At 49.5% G+C, this 19,335-nt stretch overlaps 7 protein-coding genes across 9 annotated transcripts; 4 read left to right on the forward strand and 3 right to left on the reverse strand.

Moving 5' to 3' along the window:
* Positions 1-82: 82 nt before the first annotated feature.
* FVEG_07286 (ubiquitin-60S ribosomal protein L40) lies at positions 83-1,261 on the forward strand. The gene is made up of 5 exons (XM_018895886.1): positions 83-218; positions 285-291; positions 368-548; positions 639-749; positions 802-1,261. Coding segments are annotated over exons 1-5 (387 nt in total). The 5' UTR covers positions 83-217; the 3' UTR covers positions 889-1,261.
* A 166-nt stretch (positions 1,262-1,427) lies between these two features.
* Positions 1,428-2,905, forward strand: FVEG_07285 (hypothetical protein). 2 transcript variants are annotated; one of them, XM_018895884.1, is made up of 3 exons: positions 1,428-1,656; positions 1,759-2,161; positions 2,213-2,905. In XM_018895884.1, the coding sequence occupies exons 1-3, from the start codon at positions 1,612-1,614 to the stop codon at positions 2,611-2,613; spliced, it is 849 nt and encodes a 282-aa protein (XP_018753237.1). In that variant the 5' UTR covers positions 1,428-1,611; the 3' UTR covers positions 2,614-2,905. The 2 variants fall into 2 exon arrangements, with proteins under 2 accessions (XP_018753237.1, XP_018753238.1); XM_018895885.1 differs by having other exon boundaries at positions 1,428-2,161.
* On the reverse strand, positions 2,075-3,679 carry FVEG_16064 (hypothetical protein). The gene is made up of 2 exons (XM_018905301.1): positions 3,191-3,679; positions 2,075-3,140 (listed from the first exon to the last, which is right to left on the reverse strand). Exons 1-2 carry the CDS (start codon positions 3,465-3,467, stop codon positions 2,839-2,841), a joined length of 579 nt encoding a protein of 192 aa, XP_018753236.1. The 5' UTR covers positions 3,468-3,679; the 3' UTR covers positions 2,075-2,838.
* Positions 3,680-3,853: 174 nt separating this feature from the next.
* FVEG_07284 (C-22 sterol desaturase) lies at positions 3,854-6,603 on the reverse strand. 2 transcript variants are annotated; one of them, XM_018895883.1, is made up of 5 exons: positions 5,958-6,603; positions 5,748-5,898; positions 4,723-5,687; positions 4,376-4,659; positions 3,854-4,322 (listed from the first exon to the last, which is right to left on the reverse strand). In XM_018895883.1, exons 1-5 carry the CDS (start codon positions 6,127-6,129, stop codon positions 4,284-4,286), a joined length of 1,611 nt encoding a protein of 536 aa, XP_018753235.1. In that variant the 5' UTR covers positions 6,130-6,603; the 3' UTR covers positions 3,854-4,283. The 2 variants fall into 2 exon arrangements, with proteins under 2 accessions (XP_018753235.1, XP_018753234.1); XM_018895882.1 differs by having other exon boundaries at positions 3,854-4,659.
* A 3,637-nt stretch (positions 6,604-10,240) lies between these two features.
* Positions 10,241-10,622, forward strand: FVEG_07283 (hypothetical protein; the record flags this gene model as incomplete). Its single annotated transcript, XM_018895881.1, has 4 exons — positions 10,241-10,255; positions 10,313-10,353; positions 10,406-10,474; positions 10,532-10,622. The coding sequence occupies 4 exons, from the start codon at positions 10,241-10,243 to the stop codon at positions 10,620-10,622; spliced, it is 216 nt and encodes a 71-aa protein (XP_018753233.1).
* Positions 10,623-11,102: 480 nt separating this feature from the next.
* FVEG_07282 (hypothetical protein) lies at positions 11,103-12,597 on the forward strand (the record flags this gene model as incomplete). Its single annotated transcript, XM_018895880.1, has 2 exons — positions 11,103-11,359; positions 11,409-12,597. 2 exons carry the CDS (start codon positions 11,103-11,105, stop codon positions 12,595-12,597), a joined length of 1,446 nt encoding a protein of 481 aa, XP_018753232.1.
* A 607-nt stretch (positions 12,598-13,204) lies between these two features.
* Positions 13,205-18,647, reverse strand: FVEG_07281 (chitin synthase; the record flags this gene model as incomplete). The annotated part of the gene is made up of 3 exons (XM_018895879.1): positions 13,205-14,579; positions 14,631-18,329; positions 18,379-18,647. The coding sequence occupies 3 exons, from the start codon at positions 18,645-18,647 to the stop codon at positions 13,205-13,207; spliced, it is 5,343 nt and encodes a 1,780-aa protein (XP_018753231.1).
* Positions 18,648-19,335: the final 688 nt, after the last annotated feature.

Below are 19,335 nucleotides of genomic sequence, written 5' to 3' on the forward strand. Positions count from 1 at the left end.
TGATATCATGGGTAAGGTACCTTATGTAAAGTGTCGGATCCACTCCCCCCCCTTCGCCTCACAGGAAACGTTTCTGGTGGGCAGGAGCTAGCACGTGATCAGTTCCAACCTTAGGGCTTTCCTTCCTTTTTGAACTTGTTCGCCCCACCAATATTGCGCGCAGAACGAAGCCCGGCTTTCCAATCCTCACATCGTCACGTCACAAAAATCAGTAAAGAGTAAGTATACCCCCAACTATAGCCGCAAATAACTTCAATAGGCGTAAATACTGACTCTCCATGTAGTGCAGATGTAAGCTCGAGCCCACCGATTGCGAAAAATCGACCAAAATAGCCTCTTTTCGTTGCGTACTAACAGAACCGCCCAGTTTCGTGAAGACCCTGACGGGCAAGACCATCACCCTCGAGGTCGAGTCCTCGGACACCATCGACAATGTCAAGTCCAAGATCCAGGACAAGGAGGGCATCCCCCCTGACCAACAGCGACTGATCTTCGCTGGTAAGCAGCTCGAGGATGGCCGAACTCTCTCCGACTACAACATCCAGAAGGTGCGTGTTGGGATTTGAAATGCGGTTGCGGTTGCATTCGCAGGAAGATTATTGGGAAATGCTGGGAACATAAACTTACGCCTTGCGCAGGAGTCCACCCTTCACCTCGTCCTCCGTCTCCGTGGTGGTATCATTGAGCCCTCGCTCAAGGCCCTTGCCTCCAAGTTCAACTGCGACAAGATGATCTGCCGCAAGTGCTACGTATGTCGACCCTGCCGTCCGCACCGCACCGGATTCTAACAAGCATCAACAGGCTCGTCTCCCTCCCCGTGCCACCAACTGCCGCAAGCGCAAGTGTGGACACACCAACCAGCTCCGACCCAAGAAGAAGCTCAAATAAACGATTACTCCATGGATGTGGCGTCTGGGATTTGGCATTTGGGGGTCGATGGCAAGGACAGAGGAGAGCTTCTTTTCTTTTGTTCATACGAGGCTGGTTGTTTTTACATTAGCATGTGCAGCTCAGGCAATACATTCTAGATGATGCCCATATTGACGATGTGCCGTGCCGCGAGGTGTTCCGGCCAGACCCCTTCAAAAGAAATAAAAGCATTCACGCTTCGAGATGGTTATGTGCATGGAAATGAGTGACTGTGGGCAATCTTGGGGTCAGCTATGATGTTAGCGATACGAGTCTTAGCTTGCAAGGCTCCCGAAAATTGATTCTCAACCTACAAAGCATTCCTCTGTTAACTTTGCCATGTAAATGCAACGCTTCTCCAATTCACTAAATATCCATTGAGATGGCTTACAGGGTTGTTTCGCATCCACTGATAATCCTCCCTGAGCTCGAATCTCGATAAGACTAAAGCCGACAATCATGAAGTGCCGGTTAATCCTCGGTTCTGTGCTTGACACGGTGCGCGTGCTCCTGAATTACGACAACTGCCAAACTGTCCCAATTAGAAGCTGACAGCGACCAGTAGGAGCACCTCAACTTTACTCTCCCTTGTGACTTTGTCACTGCTGTTCATTTTCACCAAACACATTCATCAACTGCAAACGAGCCGTTCTTTTTGTCCTTTCAAAGCTATATTCAGATAGCTACCTACACAACTTCACCATGTCTGGTTCCGGTTACGACGCCGTCGTCGATGTTGACGATGAGGTATGTCATGGCCCCTCTAGCTAGCTATCCTTACGAGCTCAAAGCTGCGATCCCCAACATCTTGACACTGTATCTCCTTGACTAAACTGATATGATGCTCAGGGCGACCTCGGACATACCGATCTTCAAGAAGACCTCGAGTTCCATACGTCCAACTTCAATGATACAAACCCCAACACCCGCAAACCTCCCTCCAGCGGCGGTGGTCTTCCTCCACCTGCAACGGCCTCGACCGGCTCCGGCTCATCCAAGCGCTTCCTGTGGAGCATGAACTTTTATGCGCAATTCTTCGATGTCGACACTTCAGCTGTTCTGTCCCGGTGCTGGGCTGCTCTGTTTCCCAGGGCCAACTTCCTCGACGTTCTTGAGGGCAACCCTGATCTTTACGGACCCTTCTGGATCGCCACGACGGTCATTTTGATCCTTTTCCTGGGCGGCACTATCAGCCAGTATATGTCAGATACGGGCAAGGGGCCATTCCTCTATGACTTCAAGCTGCTAAGTGGTATGTCTCATGTGATATTGGCTGGGAGTTACGCACTAACATGACAAACAGGCGCCGCTGGCCTCATCTATGGCTATACTCTCTTCATTCCTATGGCTCTCTTCCTCGCCCTCCGTTACTTCGGCAGCGAATCTGCCAATCTCCTCGAGTGTTGGGCTTTGTACGGCTACTCCAACCTGATCTGGGTCCCCGTTGCCCTTATCAGCTCGTCACCTATCTCCATACTCAACTGGGTCTTTGTCGGTGTTGGTTTCGGAATCTCGGTTGCGTTCTTGCTGCGAAACCTTTACCCCGTGCTCAGCGCCACAGATCGCCAGGTCAGCAAGGTCCTGCTTGTCGTTGTGGTACTGCTACACGCGGGTCTGGCTCTTGCGATCAAGATCCTTTTCTTTGCTCACGGTAGCCCCGTGGCCAGCAAACCGGACGACGGTAAAGATAGCCGCATGTTCTAGGAGGTGGTGGGCAAATCGATTAGAACCATGAGATAGAAGTAAGGAAATGAATGACGCGTAAAGAGAATGTGTATTCCTAGGCCTCAATTGCAGTTAAGGTATAGCCAAAAGGAGTCTCTGGGGAAGCAGATCTTTGGTCATTGTTTGTACAATAAGTTAGAAGGCGCTTTCATTTGACCAATCATTCTGGCAATAAATGTCTGCCTTTCAGCAAGCTCTGTCTGTTCAAAACCGTTTCTTAACCTTCTCAACTGGTCCTTTCTGGGCCTCCCAATCCAGCCAGCTGCCTGCATAGTCGCCGATCTTGTCCCAGCCAGCAGAATGAGCCAGTTGCGCAGCCGCCCTCGCACGCACTCCTGCTTTGCAATAAAACACAAGCTCCTTGTTCTTTGCTGGTCTCTGGAAGCCGTACATGTCCTCAAAATCCTCTTCAGAAATATGGAAGCTCTGGGCTGCCGATGTGATAGGAATGTTGATCGCACCGGGGATCTTGCCTGTCTCGAAAAGCTCGACTGGTTCTCGGACGTCTGTTGCGCTTGTCAACTCGCTTTCCCATCATGCGTAGAGGTGAACGTACCGATGAGGACAACATTGCCCGGGTCAGATTTCTCAACATGGTTCTTTATATCTTCAAAGCTCCATGGTTTGGGGTCCGGTGGCGCATTGTCATCTATCGATTTTGTTTTGGTTTGCGCGTTGGTAGCACAGCTTCTAGTAGATGGAAAGGGCGCAAAAGCTCGGGGTGGTAGCGAGGGGCTTATCGAGCGTGCTGCAATTGTAAAGATTGGTCGCGCAGGTCGCATGGCAACGGATGCGCGCGAGGCCGACGAGAAGAGAGCGCGACGGGACGCCATTCTTTATTAGGGTAGAGACGTTTACTCCTTGGAAAATATCGAGAGGGGAAATGTGAATTGAGGTTCAAGATGGCGAATCATGGACTATACCAAGCTAAGGTGACTGACTAAGAAGCTGGGGCCAGGGTGATGCAAGACACGATCAAATGAATGCCATGATGTTACGGATACAGAAGTAATGAATAAACAGACGCTTCGTAATCACCACTAACTAAGAAAATCAGCCGATAATGAAAAATCAACAAGACGCGGCCTTACTATTCGAACCTTCAAAGTGATGGCTGTTACATCAAAACTAACCTTTAACACGCATATAGGATGGCCATCATGAATCCCTCTCATGCTGACCTAGGTTGTAGCCATCAAGTCACTTCACTCAACTCGGTCATCTGATATGTTTTGGAAATCTTTTGCTATTCGCTGTCCAAATGCCACTTCCAATCATGGCAATCATCTCTATGACCTTGCGGTCCCAAATGCCCTCGGGCAGCCAACTATATACACCGAGAATAGGTATTAAAACTGTTATCCATCATAATTGCCCTTTCCATCCACATTGGGCTGTTTTGCCGGCTCTTCAAGCTTCATCTCCTCCAGAGAAGTTTCCTGTAGCTTATCATACGCCAACAGTTGATCTCTTGTTTTATCTTCATTGGAAGCTTAAGCCATTCACAGCCATCTTCCTTGATCATTCTTTCGGCCTCCCTCATCAGACACACTTGGGCTGCAACCGCACTGCCCTGTGCATCAGGGATGCCCGAATCGTGCCAAACGGTCTGTATTTGACCTAGTGTCGACCAAATTCTTCCGTACCGTTTACCACTTCCTCTCCTCAAAGGTGAGGGGGCAGTCGTCCTATTTCAAAGTCAGTCATTATTGCATTGTATTGCCCTGTAACGAGTACGTACCATTGGGAAAATGGTGGCAAAGACCTTGATCTCCTCAGACTTAGGGGTTGCGTGGTGCTTCCAGTCAAGCATGACTGAAGCCTTTCCGATCATGAGAGCCAGGTTCAGCTGAGCGTACACCTGTCCAAGGCAGTAGTGAGGTCCGGTACCAAAAACTAAGTAGTTCTTGGAACCCTTCTCCTCAGCATCGCCGCTGTAGTATCGTTCGGGGTCGAAGTGGCTAGGGTTGTCATAGACTTCAGGATCGTGGAGAGCCATGAAAGTGGTGGGGATCAACATTGAGCCTATTGAGGATTCGAATCAGTATAACGGCGATCAGAAATGCAATTGGAAGTTTCTCAACTTACCCTTGGGAACGGTGTAGTTCTCGGTCAGGGGGAAGGCCTTCTTGGTGACGTAGGGAACCATGATGACAGGAGGGCGCCATCGAAGAAGCTCTCGGACAACAGCGCGGGTGTAGGTAAGAGATTCGAGCTGATCCATGGTGATAGGCGCGTTAGGGTCACCGTTGCGGACCTTGATGTTCTCCTCTCTGACACGGTCGAGGACATCGGGTCGCTGGGCGGTGACCTGGAAGAGCCAAGTAGCGGCGCTGCTGGTGGCATCCTGAGAAGCGAAGAGGAAGGTGAAGATGGTCTGAGAGATTTCGTAATCGTTGAACATGCGGAGAAGAGGAGCGGGCTTCTCGACGGTGTGTCCCTCCCCCTTCTCCTCGGCCTCACGCCAGCGCTCAGACTGGATCATTGACAAAACCCAGGCGTCCATGATGCAAGTGACTTCACCGCCAGCGGCCATGCGAACCTTGCTCTTGGCGGCACACTTAGAAAATTCGGCCAAAACCATATCAGCGGCCTTCTTGCCATACCAAGACTTGGTATAAGGAAGGATAACGGGGAGGTTGACAAGCTCGAGAGCAGCAGTGATGAGATAGTAATCCTCGGCGATCTTGGTGACAGCCTCGTCGGAGATGTAGTGACCAACAAAGGTGCGGCAAGAGACAGCGCACATGACCTCGCGGAACTCGTGCATGAAAGGGACAGGCTTGCCGCCGGCATCCTTAGTCATCTTGAGGAAATGCTTGAAGTAAGTGTTGTAAGCCTCCTCCTGGCCAGGCAGATAGCTCTCCAGGGCCTTGCGGGTGAAGAGACCGTTGAGACCCTTGCGGAAATCAACGTGAGCCTTTCCGTCGAGGAACACCCAGTTGTCGTGTCCAAGAAGCTTAGGAGCAACGTCGACAACAGTGGGCTTGACATAGGCGGGTGAGTTAAAGACCTTGCGAGCCATGTCACGAGTGGAAGCAATAACGACGAACCTAGCAACTCAATGTCAATATGGCCGTTCCGCCATGTTGAATCGCTCGTTCAGTACTTACTTGTGGAAGATAGAAACACAGCTCAGGGGACCGCTGCTCCACTTAGCATGATAACCGTCGAATCGAGGATCCATAGAGTCGAGGAATGGGCCGATGAAGGGAAGTTTCATAGCCGGGCCCTCAATGGGACCTTTCCTGATGATGTAGGCAACTGTTTGGGAGCTCTGGTTAGCAATGCGCCTTGGGTTACCCGGTGACTGAATAACATACTCTGATCATACGCAACGCAAAGAGCGATGAAAGTGAATACCCAAGTCCAGACGCCGGCATTCGAAACAGCTTCGATAACATATTCGACCTGAGGAGGAAGAGCGACATTGACGTATTTGGTGCCGGCCAGAACGGACGAGAAGCCGCTGGACGTAGCGTTGACGGCTTCCATTTTGTTGAGGGTGGTGATATGTGACGGCAAGGAATCGAATCAGTCCAGTCGTTGGGATGAACCGCGCCGCAAGTCGAGTTGGAGCTCACAATCAAGCGAGATTATTGTGTCTGGTTGTTGAGTCTCTCACAACCAGTGGTACGTACTCCTTGCGACTGAGGAGGAGGATGAGGATGAAGGGGAGGAAAGGGATAGAGAAGGAAGGTAGGGGAGAGGAGGAAGTAAAGTAGGAGAAGTGGAGGTGGTGTTTCTTTCCAGATACAGGAGGTAGGTACCTTCGCAAGGTTAGTAATTGCTCAGTCTTCCCGTCTGCGCCGTTGGCTGTGGAAGGTGCAGGCGCCTCCCGTCAACCAGAGTCCGTTCCGCGTATGTCAGTCAATCAATGAAATCAGTGCTTGGCTTGTCACTTACAGGGAATGGGCAGAGAGAAAAAAATAAAAAGAGGGCCCTGGGGTCTCAAGGTCAAGGGACGAGCAGGACAAGGGCAAGGAACAGGGTGTGAACGATTAACGGGAGCGAAATCGCTAAGGGCGGAGATTTAAAGAGATGAAAGTGAAAGATACACTGCTAGACCATATCTGAATTGGACAAGCCAATGGCTGGCAAGACTGTTAGCAACTGCTTTCTGATTATCATAATCTGCTTTTTGTTCCTATTGCAAGCTTTGTTATGGCATTGTCCCCCAAAAAGATGTTGTTGACCAGGGCGTGAGAGGAGAGACAGATTAGATGCGAGGTGGAGTTGCAGCGTGGTTGACTTGTTAGTGGGGGGTCGGCTATATGCCACACGTCTAAGGATACGCCCTCCCAATTAACACAACCATGGACTTCAATAGCGACCGTTTCCTTGGATTGCCAGGAGGATGAATCTGTATGTAAGGTCAATGAAGACATATAGACTAATAATTCATTAACTGGGCCTTTTCAGATCTGCATACAAGATGAAGAGGTGCAAAAGAAAAATTGCATGCTTGCATGCTTGCATGACAATTTCCTTTCCTTTTTTTTCACTGGGTCTTGATATCAAATTCCCTTTACATGGTGCTAATTTCTACGCCCCGGCTCAAACCTTTCACCATCAAGCTTCCTACCTTAGTTTAGTCTCCGAACCTCGAAACCCCGACGATCCCGTAAAGGGTCTACTGTTGGCCTGTCGCATTTGCTTTCTGGAACTGGAACTGCAATAGCAGACCACTTTCTTTGCATTTCGTAGTATTCGTGTAGGCATCATCATTTACCCGGAGTGACAACTTGACATAACTTTTTACTACGTACAACCATTAGGCATCTCAATCTACCTGTACCAGCGCCATGTTAATTGGTCTTGCAATAGACATACCTTGGACTCGTGACCTTTGGCTCACTTACACCAACCATAACAAACACTAGGCCAACCACCGCAATGTCTTGCTTGTTCGCTTGTCTTTGAAGCTCCACCAGCCTTGATCGTAATCGTATGTACGCAATAAACAGCCCTGGCGTTTATAACGTTTACCGCCTTCGCCTTGTTCCGCGTCTTCCGTCGTAGATCTAAGCGGGTCCTAGCCTGATATTCGGGACAGCACTGCGGATATTCATCGTATGTTTCCTCTTCAGCCTCATTGTATACTTATTACGGAGTACATGGTTGAACTTTAGGCCATTGAACTGCTTGTTCGTTTGATACAGAGCTATTGGCGAGTTCATCGGGTGAATCCGATTTACAATGGCCACCATGCGATTCGTCATGTATGAGGTGCTAATCGCAAGTCTGCTACTACCTTTGACAGGGGCGTCGAGTAAATCATACCTCGAAACTTTTGGTCGAGTTTCCGTCTGTTCAGAAGTTCGTGTGTATCTCATCCTTGGTGGCAGTCGTAGCTGCTCTCCATCGCTATGGGTTTGAGGCTGAACACTGCGACTTCTGGTCTCCCGAACTCCCACGTTTGTCATCAGCATATCCCAGGGCCTCTTAATATGCCCGGGGAGGATCCTCACGTCAGTCTCGCTTGAACCTTACCCAGTAAGTCTATCTACTGTACGGGTAGGGTACAAAGTCAATGCTTGTCGATTCACGTGGAAATCGTAAATTGGTTATTGGATACATACTCACCATCACATATGCTATGGATTAAGTATCAGCTGTGACGACTGTTAACAAGAAGCAACATCGCCGTCAGATTTATACTCCGTACAGCCCTGGGGTTTACTCACACTCCCCACCCACTCTGATACATCATTACCCTATTGGTTCAGCTAACTTACAAGTTCAGGGACAAAACCAATCGATGGTCGCTGACAAAGACTTATCTCCAGGGTCCACCCTTAGCTCGATCGTCAGAGTTCCACACCGACGACCGGTTCGCCCTTAATACGACGTATTCGTTTACCTGGAAATAATCTGGGTTTACGCCCGTATCATGTTATGCTGTTCCTTCGCATATTGACGAATACGTGGTTTGAAAGCGCACAATGGTATTACATCGCCCAAAGGACAATCAGCAGAGGAGGGGTTATTCTTAAAGAATGGCGTACAGAACTTATGTGCTTATTTTCGTCAGAATCCTACCTGCAGGAGGTGCGTCAGCAAGACGCTTTTCTAATGCGAAATTCGTTTCCAATTACGAATATGACATTGATTACTATAGGTAGTCGGAACCTGTCAACCACTCAGACTCTACTGGGTATGTAGCCATAAGTAAAGCTCTGCAGTGTCGTTTATGCCCTTGCCGAACGCCCGGCCTCATTTCATCTCACTTTTAGTCACTATACCCGAATACGAATGCGACCATGTTGACCGCGGTGAAGTAGCTGTGTCGGATTGCAACTCGTAACACGGCAATAATCTGCTCCCCTCCCCAGCCCCTCGTCGAAAGAGTTGATTTGCCCATAAATCTATATTTCTCCTAAGGCTCCAACAAGTTGTATATATATACTTAGCAGTATACAGTATATTGCCCACGTGACTACCCTTCCCTCATGACTACTCAGCAAGCCAAGAAACTCGCTAAACCTGTAAACAGATAAGCTTATCACAGGCTTATTTTGATCCAGTTTTGCTTCCCTTATCTATCATCGACGTCACTTGCTGGAGAAGAGTTTCTGACAAGGGGGTTTCCGCTAGAGGTGGGGGATCGCCAGGATCATGAGGGGCATCCTTCAATACTGCCTACCCTATACTTACTTAGCCTTCGAATTCTTGAGGTGTGTTGTCATTGCTGCTTTCAACAAACCTTTATGCAGTTTAGATCCAAGCTTTTGCGGTTTCTAATATTTGCATTTATAGTAGAATTCTTTAAGTTGCTTTTCTCTATACTTATGATTTAAAGAAGGCTTATTAGAGACTAAATGCTTTCTTCTTATATCAAGTATCATTAACTGCAAATATATATTTTGATGAGTACAACAGTGTAGCAGTTGGCCTAAAAGAATTTATTTATGTTATAATGTAGATGATACTTCACAGGAACTCACGACCGGCCTCAATATTATCAATACTTGACCCTAAAACGCCTTTTGGAGAGAATTGGAAGAACCCCTATTAATGTTTGTGTAAATATTCAAGTTATGCAATGCATGACATTATCGTCAGTGCCACGTTTCACATCTCCAATGTTCGGCCATCTAACACTCTCCGAAGGTTACTCGAGTCTCTTGTTAAAAGAAACAGTCCTGAAATCTCAACAATAAGATCATGTGCTGTGCTTTTATCTTCCTAAACACGTCATGGCTGTCAGACACTTGCCAGCGTCACACAAGCTCCCGTCGATTGCGTCATGTCCGTGATGAGTGAGATCTGTAGTTACCCTATAACAATCAAGAACCGCCATACAGCAGTCTCTCCACCAAGAGAGATACCGAAATGGGCAGCTGGAAGGGAGGGTGATTCACTAGTATCTAACAAGCTGAGAGTGGATTCTGTCGCACCTACACCACGTAGTCCCGCGTATGCCTGCTTGCGAAACGCTGTAAAGCAGGGCACCCTGCGTTGTAAAGGATGGGTCGTGGTCACGCACCAACCAGCCCGACTTATAGCGAGTATAAGTGGCAGCATCCGCAGCCATGTGAACTTAGAATCTTCATACACTACCATCCTCAAAAAACAACACTTCCATCACTCAACCAAGCTCATCATGCCTTCCTACATCGTGCGTATCATGCTCGCCATTTACTCTGTGTCGGCATCGACTGACAATCTCTCATAGGTTACCTGCAAGGACGACGCGTCCGACGATCAGGTCAAGTCGTACGTGCCCGCTCGAAAGAATATTCGTTTATATGAAATTGACAGTAGATAGTGCCAAGCAGCACGCCATTGACCAGGGCGGCAAGATCACACACGAGTACAGTCTCATCAAAGGCTTCGCGTAAGTTAACCTCGTGTACACGTACAGTTCTATGATGATAGCTGACAAAGATTATAGAGTCCAGTACGATGACGACAAGATTCAAACGCTTGAGAACCACGAGCACGTCAAGACAGTCGAGCCCGATGGCGAGATGAAGACCCAGTAATCGAACGGGAAACAAGTGATGCGTACGGAGAGGCCATCGATATCCATACATAGATTATCACAAGCTCTACTGCATCGGCGTCAAGGAATATAATCATTAACTGCCTTGTATCGAAAGGTTATGCATGAGCCATGGTTTCTTGAAACACACCGAGTCTAGCATTTCAATATAGAGCCCTCTCGTAGTAGTAGGATGACTATCTGACAGTCGACGATATGGTGCTTGGCGGGGGCACTGACTCGGTGACGTATGCCCGTCACCCCGCAATTGTGAGCCGTGTGATAAGCGATAAGCCGGTCCCAAGCGATTCGAGTGGCAGCTCTCAGCTCCACCCGGGCCGTTGAAGAGTCATCCGCCTCGGGGACATTTACCGGTCTGTCCAGCTTCTACAGATCAGTCCCATACTTTCTCATTCCAACGACATTATCTCCAAGAGGAGTGTGAAAACAGGAATATTACTAAATACACCACAATGCTGCAATGATTGCTTCCTCAACCAGGTTCATAAGGCGGCGAGGGCCTGCTGCCTCTACTATTCCTCCGTCATGGTCCTGTTACACCTCACATCGATGTTTATCCCAATGGAGGGGCCCTAGACAACCGCATCGGGGCCATGAAAGCACACGGAACCGGCTGGTGACGAGACGGAGTTTGCACTCCCCAAAAGTGTCGGATGATGAGATTGCGACACTGGCTCGACAACATCAACATCCTCTGTGTCTCGCAGACCTCGTGAGGTTTGTCCAGCTCCTCTTCTAGCTACTCACAATGTCTGACAATCTATAGACACGGTCGGCCGCCTCTATCCTCCAAATCCCTCCTCTCATCCGCCAATTTCGCCTTATCTCTTCTTCCCGTGCGCCTCGCTCATCGTATCCAAGCGCTTCGCAACCTTCCTTACATCGTCGTTGCGAACCCGAACATCTCACGTATATACAACAACTATCTCCATTCTTTATCAATACTCCTTCCATACTGGCACGCGACCCGTGAAGGACGACCAATCTCGAACCTCGAAGACGAGATACGCTTCACAAATGTACTGGCCGAGCTCGTTGCGACACACACCGATACTATCCCCATTCTTGCAAAGGGTTTCCTTGAATGTCGACGATATATATCTCCCGAAGAGGTTACAAGATTCCTCGACCAGCACCTCCGCGCTCGAATCGGTACGCGCCTCATTGCGGAGCAGCATATTGCACTTCATTTCAGTTCTCAGCCGCACTTTGACCCTAATGCTAGTCCAACACCGTGCCCTGATGATCCCTCGTACATTGGAGTCATCGACACAGCTCTTCGGCCCGCACAAATAGTAGAGTCATGTGCTGGCTTCGTCGCTGATATATGTGAGCTTCGATATGGCGTCCGACCTCTTCTCTATATTCATGGCGAGCCGGACACCACATTCGCATTTGTCCCTATGCACCTCGAGTACATAGTTACTGAACTGCTGAAAAATGCTTTCCGGGCTACAATTGAGAACAAGTCTAACGAAGCTGTAATCGTCACGATCGCACCAGAGCCTGCCTTGACCGAAGAACCCTCTACAGCATCTTGGTCAAATCCATCGACCAAGGAAAGCGACTTTCTCTCAAAGGATAGCCGGAACGCCACCAATAACGATGCGATAGTCCCTCTAGATGATAATGCTCCAGGAGTGACGATTCGTATTCGCGATCGTGGTGGCGGGATTCCACCAGAGGTCAGCCCGAATATCTGGTCGTACTCATTCACCACCTTCTCCGACGACATGGATGACTTCCCAGGAGATGGCAATGGTGGCGACGGTCTCAGTGCGATATCCACTGCCAGTACTGGCGGTAGTTCCATCGCTGGACTGGGATACGGTCTACCTCTGAGCAGGGCGTACGCCGAGTACTTTGGGGGTGGCATTGCGGTTCAGAGTCTATATGGCTGGGGAACGGATGTATACCTACGATTAAAGGGCGTTGGAAATCTGGGTAAGAAGTAGTCGAGGCATATAGCATTTAGTATTGGATATCTAAGTCATATACGAAGCCATGGTTGAGTAATGAGATGAAGCGGACAGATAAAGAACATGATTACAAAACGAGGACGACACCAGAACGACCGGTAGGATGAGATGAGTGAACAATGTAGCATGAAAGCAATTTGGGCCGAGAGGAGAACATTCGCCGGGCAGAGTCCAGGTACTGACATATGATTTTTCAAAGTGAAGCGTAAGCGAGATAAGCGGGCAGGTTGAAAGACTTGACAGCAGGTAGGATTAAAAGTATGAGATATGAACCATTAGTGGTCCCAGCCAGCCATTCATTAAGAAATAAAACCATTTTTCAAAATCAACCAGTAAAAGCTTTCCAAGGAATGACTCCCATATCTGCCCAGTAATAAAAAAATCATATCCAACGCCTGCCGGTATTCTCGCTTCCTCATTTTTGAACACCCATATTTCCATCATGGTCTGACTGCGCCAGCAACTCGATCCAAGATTAGGATAGGATATCGCTGCGACACTGAATAAACCTAGTATGAGGTATGTACCCCAGATTAGAGTATAAAAAAAAGTTACAAATCCATCATATGCCTTCAGATGCAAGCTACATGTTCTCCAGCTCGTGGTCGATCTGTCGATCCATAAATGTTCGACGTTCACCAACAAGCTCGGTCTGAAGACGCTGCTCTACTAGAGCGCGAACTTGCTTCTTGGTCACAGTGTCTAGGTCAACCTCGCACAGAACTGAGCGAATAGACTCGACGATAGCCATGTCGTTGGGCCCCGCGTGGCCATGCTGGAAGTCGAACGATGACTGCGATCGCATGGCATCCGGCATGGGAGATCGAGCACCACTGCTGAAGCCCAGAGCAGTGCCAGATCGGCTATGTCCACCGCCAGTGGCGGGTGAAAGGTTGGCCTGACCACGGAGGTTGCTCACGCTGGGATGTTGGCCAGGGTAGTCCTGGTATGGTGACTGGCTGCGCATGTCATGAACACCTGTGCCCATAGACATCATTGACTGTCGATGCTGCATGGGAGAATCTTGGAAGCCCATGGTCGATGTGCGACCGTTGTTGAAGGCGGGGGACTGAGGAGGCATGTAGGTGTTGCGGCCAGGCATACCAGTCAAGACAGAGCCCTGAGGGCCAGCAGAGTACACAGACTTGATCTCATCAAGCTCATAGTTGTCACCATAGGAATAGTCGGTCTTCTCCTGGTACCCACCACGACGTCCAGGCAGGTTGTTAGCTAGAGCGTAGTCATCCCAACGCTGCAGAGGAATAGAGCGAGGGTCGAAGCCTTCATCGTCAACAGCGACGACCTGCTTGGTGCCCTTCTCTCCAATGACGATACGGGTGTTACCCCACGAGAAGTTGTCCTGGTTCCAGAAAGAGTAGAGGGGAAGGATGAAGGAGTAAATGGGGAAAGCAAGGAGGTAGATGATCATCCATCCAATGTGCTGCCACTGCCTCTTGAGAATGAATATAAGAGCCTGGAGACCATAAACAGCAGCAATCATAGCAATTGAGATGTATGGAATGGGTCCAGAGCCGGTGGCCAGAATGTAGATAAGGTAACCAATGTAGACACAGGTCGAGGGGAGAATAATGGTACCGCAAAGATCAATAAACACAACAAAGCGCATACTGAAACAGCAGAAACCACAGAGCTCCTTCAGTTGCATGAGTTCAACAAGGTTGTGGATGGTCGAGTTGATCCATCGTCGACGTTGAGACAACAGAACACTCCACGACTCGGGGGCAGCGGTCTTACACTGGGCATCGGGAATGAACTTGTAGGACATCTCAGGGAAGTACTTGGTCATCAAGGTGGTAAGATAGCGATCCTCGCCTAGAGAAAGAAGGTTCTTCTTGTGGAGGGTGTCCACATCACAAACACTGTAGTCCTTGATAACAGCATCAGAAATGATGAGAGGCTTGCCCTTGTCAACACTTCGGAGACGGTACATGGTGAAGCTAAGCGAGGTTAGCAATTGACATAACAGGAGAGCGGGTTAATAAACATACCATCCAGGCAAGCAAGTAACACTGCCAAACAGAGATTCGAAGGCCTTTGCAAGATGATGAGAGATGAAATATTCGTAAACCTGGATCATGGTCCACCAGGTCTTTTCATCGTTCTCCAGGGTAGTTTCACCACAAATACCAGCAATCTTGGCGTTGTGAGCACAAGCAGCAACAAGACGGTTGAGCGAGTCTTCCTCGACACAGGTATCGGCATCGACCATGAGAAGGTACTCATAAAGCTCAGGGTCCACACCAATGATGTTGTTGACCTGATGGAACATTTCAAGCTCAAGGGGAGACATGGGTGCTCGGTGGTGGACACGGTTGAGGAAGCTCATAAGCAGGATCTGAGAATCACGCTTGCCACGGTTACCAGGTTTGGCCTTTGACTGCTCAGACTCCTTTCCGACCTTGACGACGACGATGTAGGGAACAACGTTGCCCTCAAACTCGTAGAGACCAGAGTAAACCTTGCCGTAGTTGAGTTGCTCACTGCTAGAGCCAACGGACTTGAAAGGAAGCGCAGGAGGATCAACCTTGGGATCAACGCCAAGAATGTCGAGAACAATCTTGGGGGTGGGGCGATCATTACCTTGACCAACGACGACACCATCACAAATGACACAGATGAGCTTGCGCTTGTTGTCGTACTGAAGGGCGGTTAATGAATCGAGAGCCTTTCGAAGAGAATCTTCACCCTCGGTGTAGACAGGGACTTGGCAGATGACAAACTTGTCCTGCGGTGAGGGACGTCGCTTGGATCCGAACTGAAGGGCAGCAAGGAACTTGACAGCGGTGACGATGCAAATGATGACAGCGAAAGCCAGAAGAAGGTAGTTGTTGACCTGGCATCGTGGCGAATCACGGAAATCAAGGATACCCTTATACGCAATGTTTTGAATGCACTGCCAACTGTTCTTAAGGTTGGCACTGACAGTCTCGTTCTTTGCATTGGCGATAAGCAGGTCGAGATCCTTCTTAATGTCAGTTCCAGGGCTGTTCTTCCACAGGTCTACCATATCTTCGTTAAGGAACTTGTACGAATCAAAGTTGTCGTTGACGTCGAGGGTATGTAAGTAATCAGTAAGATCATACACCTCGTTGCCATAGGTGGCCCACATGTGTTGCTCGTTTTCACCCTCGTTCTTGACCTTGCTCTTCTTCCAAACAAGATTGCCATGGTAGTATTCCTTGATCTTGGGCTGGAACTTCTTCCAGTACCAGTCGGGATCATGAAGCGCACTGGTACGATCACGGGTATAAAAGCCGGAAGTGTGCTGGGCCAGGGGATTGGTGATGGTGTCGTTGAAGGTGAGCTGAGTCGTCTCCTTGATACCAAGGCCTCTACAAGCCCTGTTCAGGGGAGGCATGAAGTAGTCATCCATGACCATACCAGAAAGAGGCAGCATGTTGGACTTTGTGACCTTGATGCTGGTATCACTGTGCTGTTGTTGCCAGAAATCGGTGATGTCGTAAACCTTTCCGTGGATGGCTACCCAGAAGGCCTTTTCGTCCTCTGCGTGGCTAGCAACCTCCTTGACATTCCATGCCTTGTTTGCATTGGGGCATAAAAGCTTTCCGAAACCGATAATCCAGAAGACGACCATGCCGTTGATAAGAATAATCAGGAAGAAGAGAACGAATTTCTCACGCCAGGCCATGCGAACATCGGGTCGTCGCATACGGCCAATGAACTTGAGAAGAGGCGAAGGAATCCAGAAAGTCAGGGCCCAAACGAAAGCAATCCATGCTCGGCGACCGAAAGGCAAAGGCTTGGACTCGATCTTCTTGTTCTTGGCAAGTTCGCCATCCAAAATCCCGGTGAACTCACCATCCTCGTTGTAATAGACTTGACCCTTATATGTGTCACCCTTGGTACCGAGACCGTAGTCACCGGTGGTCTGAACGTTGCGCATAGCCGAGGGAGCAATGGAGGGTGCTGATTGGGGGTTGAGGTTCTGATGCTGGTTCAAGGTAACCTGGCTCATGTTGCCTTGGCTGAAGTTGCGAGTGTGCATCAGCTGATCATTGCTTCCGTTCAAGCTGTTGTCCATAGCAGGAGGAGGGAAAAAACCGCTGCCATTGGGAGGGTTGGCTGAATAACTTGTGTCAAAACCAGAAGTGAAAGGATTTTGGCCCATGCTCTGAAGACTGTGAGCGGGCTTGATATCAAGCATGGTCTCTGCCTCCCACCAAGGACCTTCCCTAACCCAGATCCGCTCCTTGCCGATAAAGACTTCGCCATTGCTCCATCCTCTCTCGAGCATCCAGGTCTCGATGCCGTCTTTGCCATCCTTGCAACCTAGAGCGCCGTATCGACCAACAAACTCGTCGACGTCGAAGTCAGCGGTGTAATCAAGGTTGCGATTGCGGCGGTTAGCCCACTCGGGAAGTCTCCATGAGCGAAGCTGGCGGGAGACTGTACCAGCTGACCATGCCGAAGTGATGGCAGGGAGAGTGGCCAAGTTGGCAGGCGAGTCATCCGTAGGATGAAGGGAAAGATGGAACCAAGTACGGCTGGCACTCAAAAGGGCAGGTAGATCGAAACGACCTGCGCGACCAAGGCTGATTCCTTCACCCTCGACAGGGAACAACAGCTTCTTTACGAAACTATCATCTTCGGATCCATAAGCAACCTTCTCCAAAATGACCTCCCGCTTCTCGAGATCATGTTGGCGGTCCCTTCCCTGGGGGCCAGTCATGATGCCCAGATCAGGTGCGACATCAGAAACGGCTTGCTGCATCTCACGAACCACAGAAGACCCAACGGGGTGGACCTCGACACCATCCTCAATCATCTCAGCGTTAATTCCAATGGTATCATCGAAAATGGTACGCATAGCTAGGGCCCGGCCAATCGAGGGCTCGGGAACTTCAACAACTGTGATTGACACGGTATCACCGTCCTCGTTAGAGGTTGGAGTGCGCACACCGCGGCCATCGATGGACTCGTCGCCATCTCGAATGCGAAGCATCTGAGCAGCAATAGCGCTGTTGGCCTTCGAAATCACCCAGTCGACAAGAGCCTCGTACAAACCACCAACGAGTGTTCGACGGTCCTCAGTGCTTAGCTGCTGCATGAGCACCTCTGGTTCCATGCCAAGAAGACCACTAACATCCTCGCAAATCTCCTCGAAATCGTCTGAGTCGGCATCGTAGTCGAGAGTGTTGCCGAGCTTGAGCAGACCAGCAAGTGTGGAAATGAAGTTGCGGTGGGCAGAGCCCTTGATACCGATCTCCTTCAGTGCTTGACGGAAGTCATCGGCCGCAGCACCATCGTCGGCGGTGATCAGGTAGGATGGTGGCTCATAGGTGCCGGAACGAGCCAATAGGGCATACGCTGAAGGGGATTTGAGGCCTAAGAATTCCCTCTCGGCGGGTGTCGATGCTGATGTCAGGAGATAATAAAAGACATCGAAAGCACGGTAGCCAGCCTCGGTGGGGATATTGAGCAAGCCGTTCTCAGTGTCGATGCCACGTTGGGATAAAGCAAGCGAGGCGCCTGTAACATTTCCTCCCAAACTCAAGGTCAGTGTAACGCCAAGAGCGATCTGTCGTGGAGCGGAAGCATTGTAGGGAGTAACGCATCGGAGGAACGGCTGTAAAGCTTCCAGAGACTTGTAGACGGAAGCAGGAATGGCGAAGGGGAAAGTGTTGAGGAAAGGCACGAGCAATGAAGGAGTTGACTGGTGGAGTGATCTGTACAATGTTAGAATAGCGGAACATAGTCGTTTTTGAAGGAACTTACCCCAAGATCACACAGCCATCCTCAGCACGGCGTCTTGCATGTTCCCAAGCTCGAGCAGCGAGAGTAGCATCAACAGTAGCTCCAGCCTGAGCAGCGGTAAGCCATGTATTGACAACTAGACTGGTGCTGGCATCGAGTTGATAGGGCTGAGAAGACAGGTAGATGTTGTGGATGGCGTTCAGGAGAGTTGTGGTGGACACCTGGGCGGCTTGAGGACCACCACCCAGGGCCTCTGAAGCCATCGAGTACATGGACATTCGGCTGGCCATGATAAACAACGGTGATGCCCTCGACGGGGACGATCACAGGTTATTACACGTTGCGATGTGAATGTTGTACACGGGACTGGGTTCAACGGCCGAGATTAAGTGCAACTGAGCAGACTGTTGAAGGGTATTACGTCCGAGGAACGACGGACGGGTAACAATTAGTAGTATGAGCGAATGAATAGACCAGAGGTCCGCTGCAAGCAATTGAATGCGGCTTAAAGGCTTGGAGTGAGTTTGTCGAATGATGAGATAAAGGTTTTGGTCGCTGGGCAACGCCGCCCTCCTTTTCGGCTGATCGAATGAAGTATCACGGCCTGGGCGGCTGTGAGTACTAATGCAAGGAGTTTGGTCAAGGTTGAAAATTATTAAGTAGCGATTGTTTGATGTAAAAGAGACACAGCCAAAGCGAGTGAGGCCGGTCAGTTGAAGCTGTAGCGAAAGCGAGAGCAAAGGGAAATGACAAGACACAAACGTTCTCGAAAGAAAGGATCCCCAAGAGTTGAAGAAACGACGGGGTCTTGTGCTGGACTGGGCTGGGCTGGGGAGGTAAGGTAGTCTACAGGCAACAAGCCGACCTTAGGGAGCAAGAAAACACGAGGCCTAAATTTAGGATAACAAAATAAGTTCCACAAAGGGTATTCTAAGCTCATCCTAAATCTATACTAAGTTACCTAAATCTTTTTGTCAC

This window comes from Fusarium verticillioides, chromosome 8 (assembly GCF_000149555.1).
Source record: "Fusarium verticillioides 7600 chromosome 8, whole genome shotgun sequence".
NCBI classification, from domain to species: domain Eukaryota; kingdom Fungi; phylum Ascomycota; class Sordariomycetes; order Hypocreales; family Nectriaceae; genus Fusarium; species Fusarium verticillioides.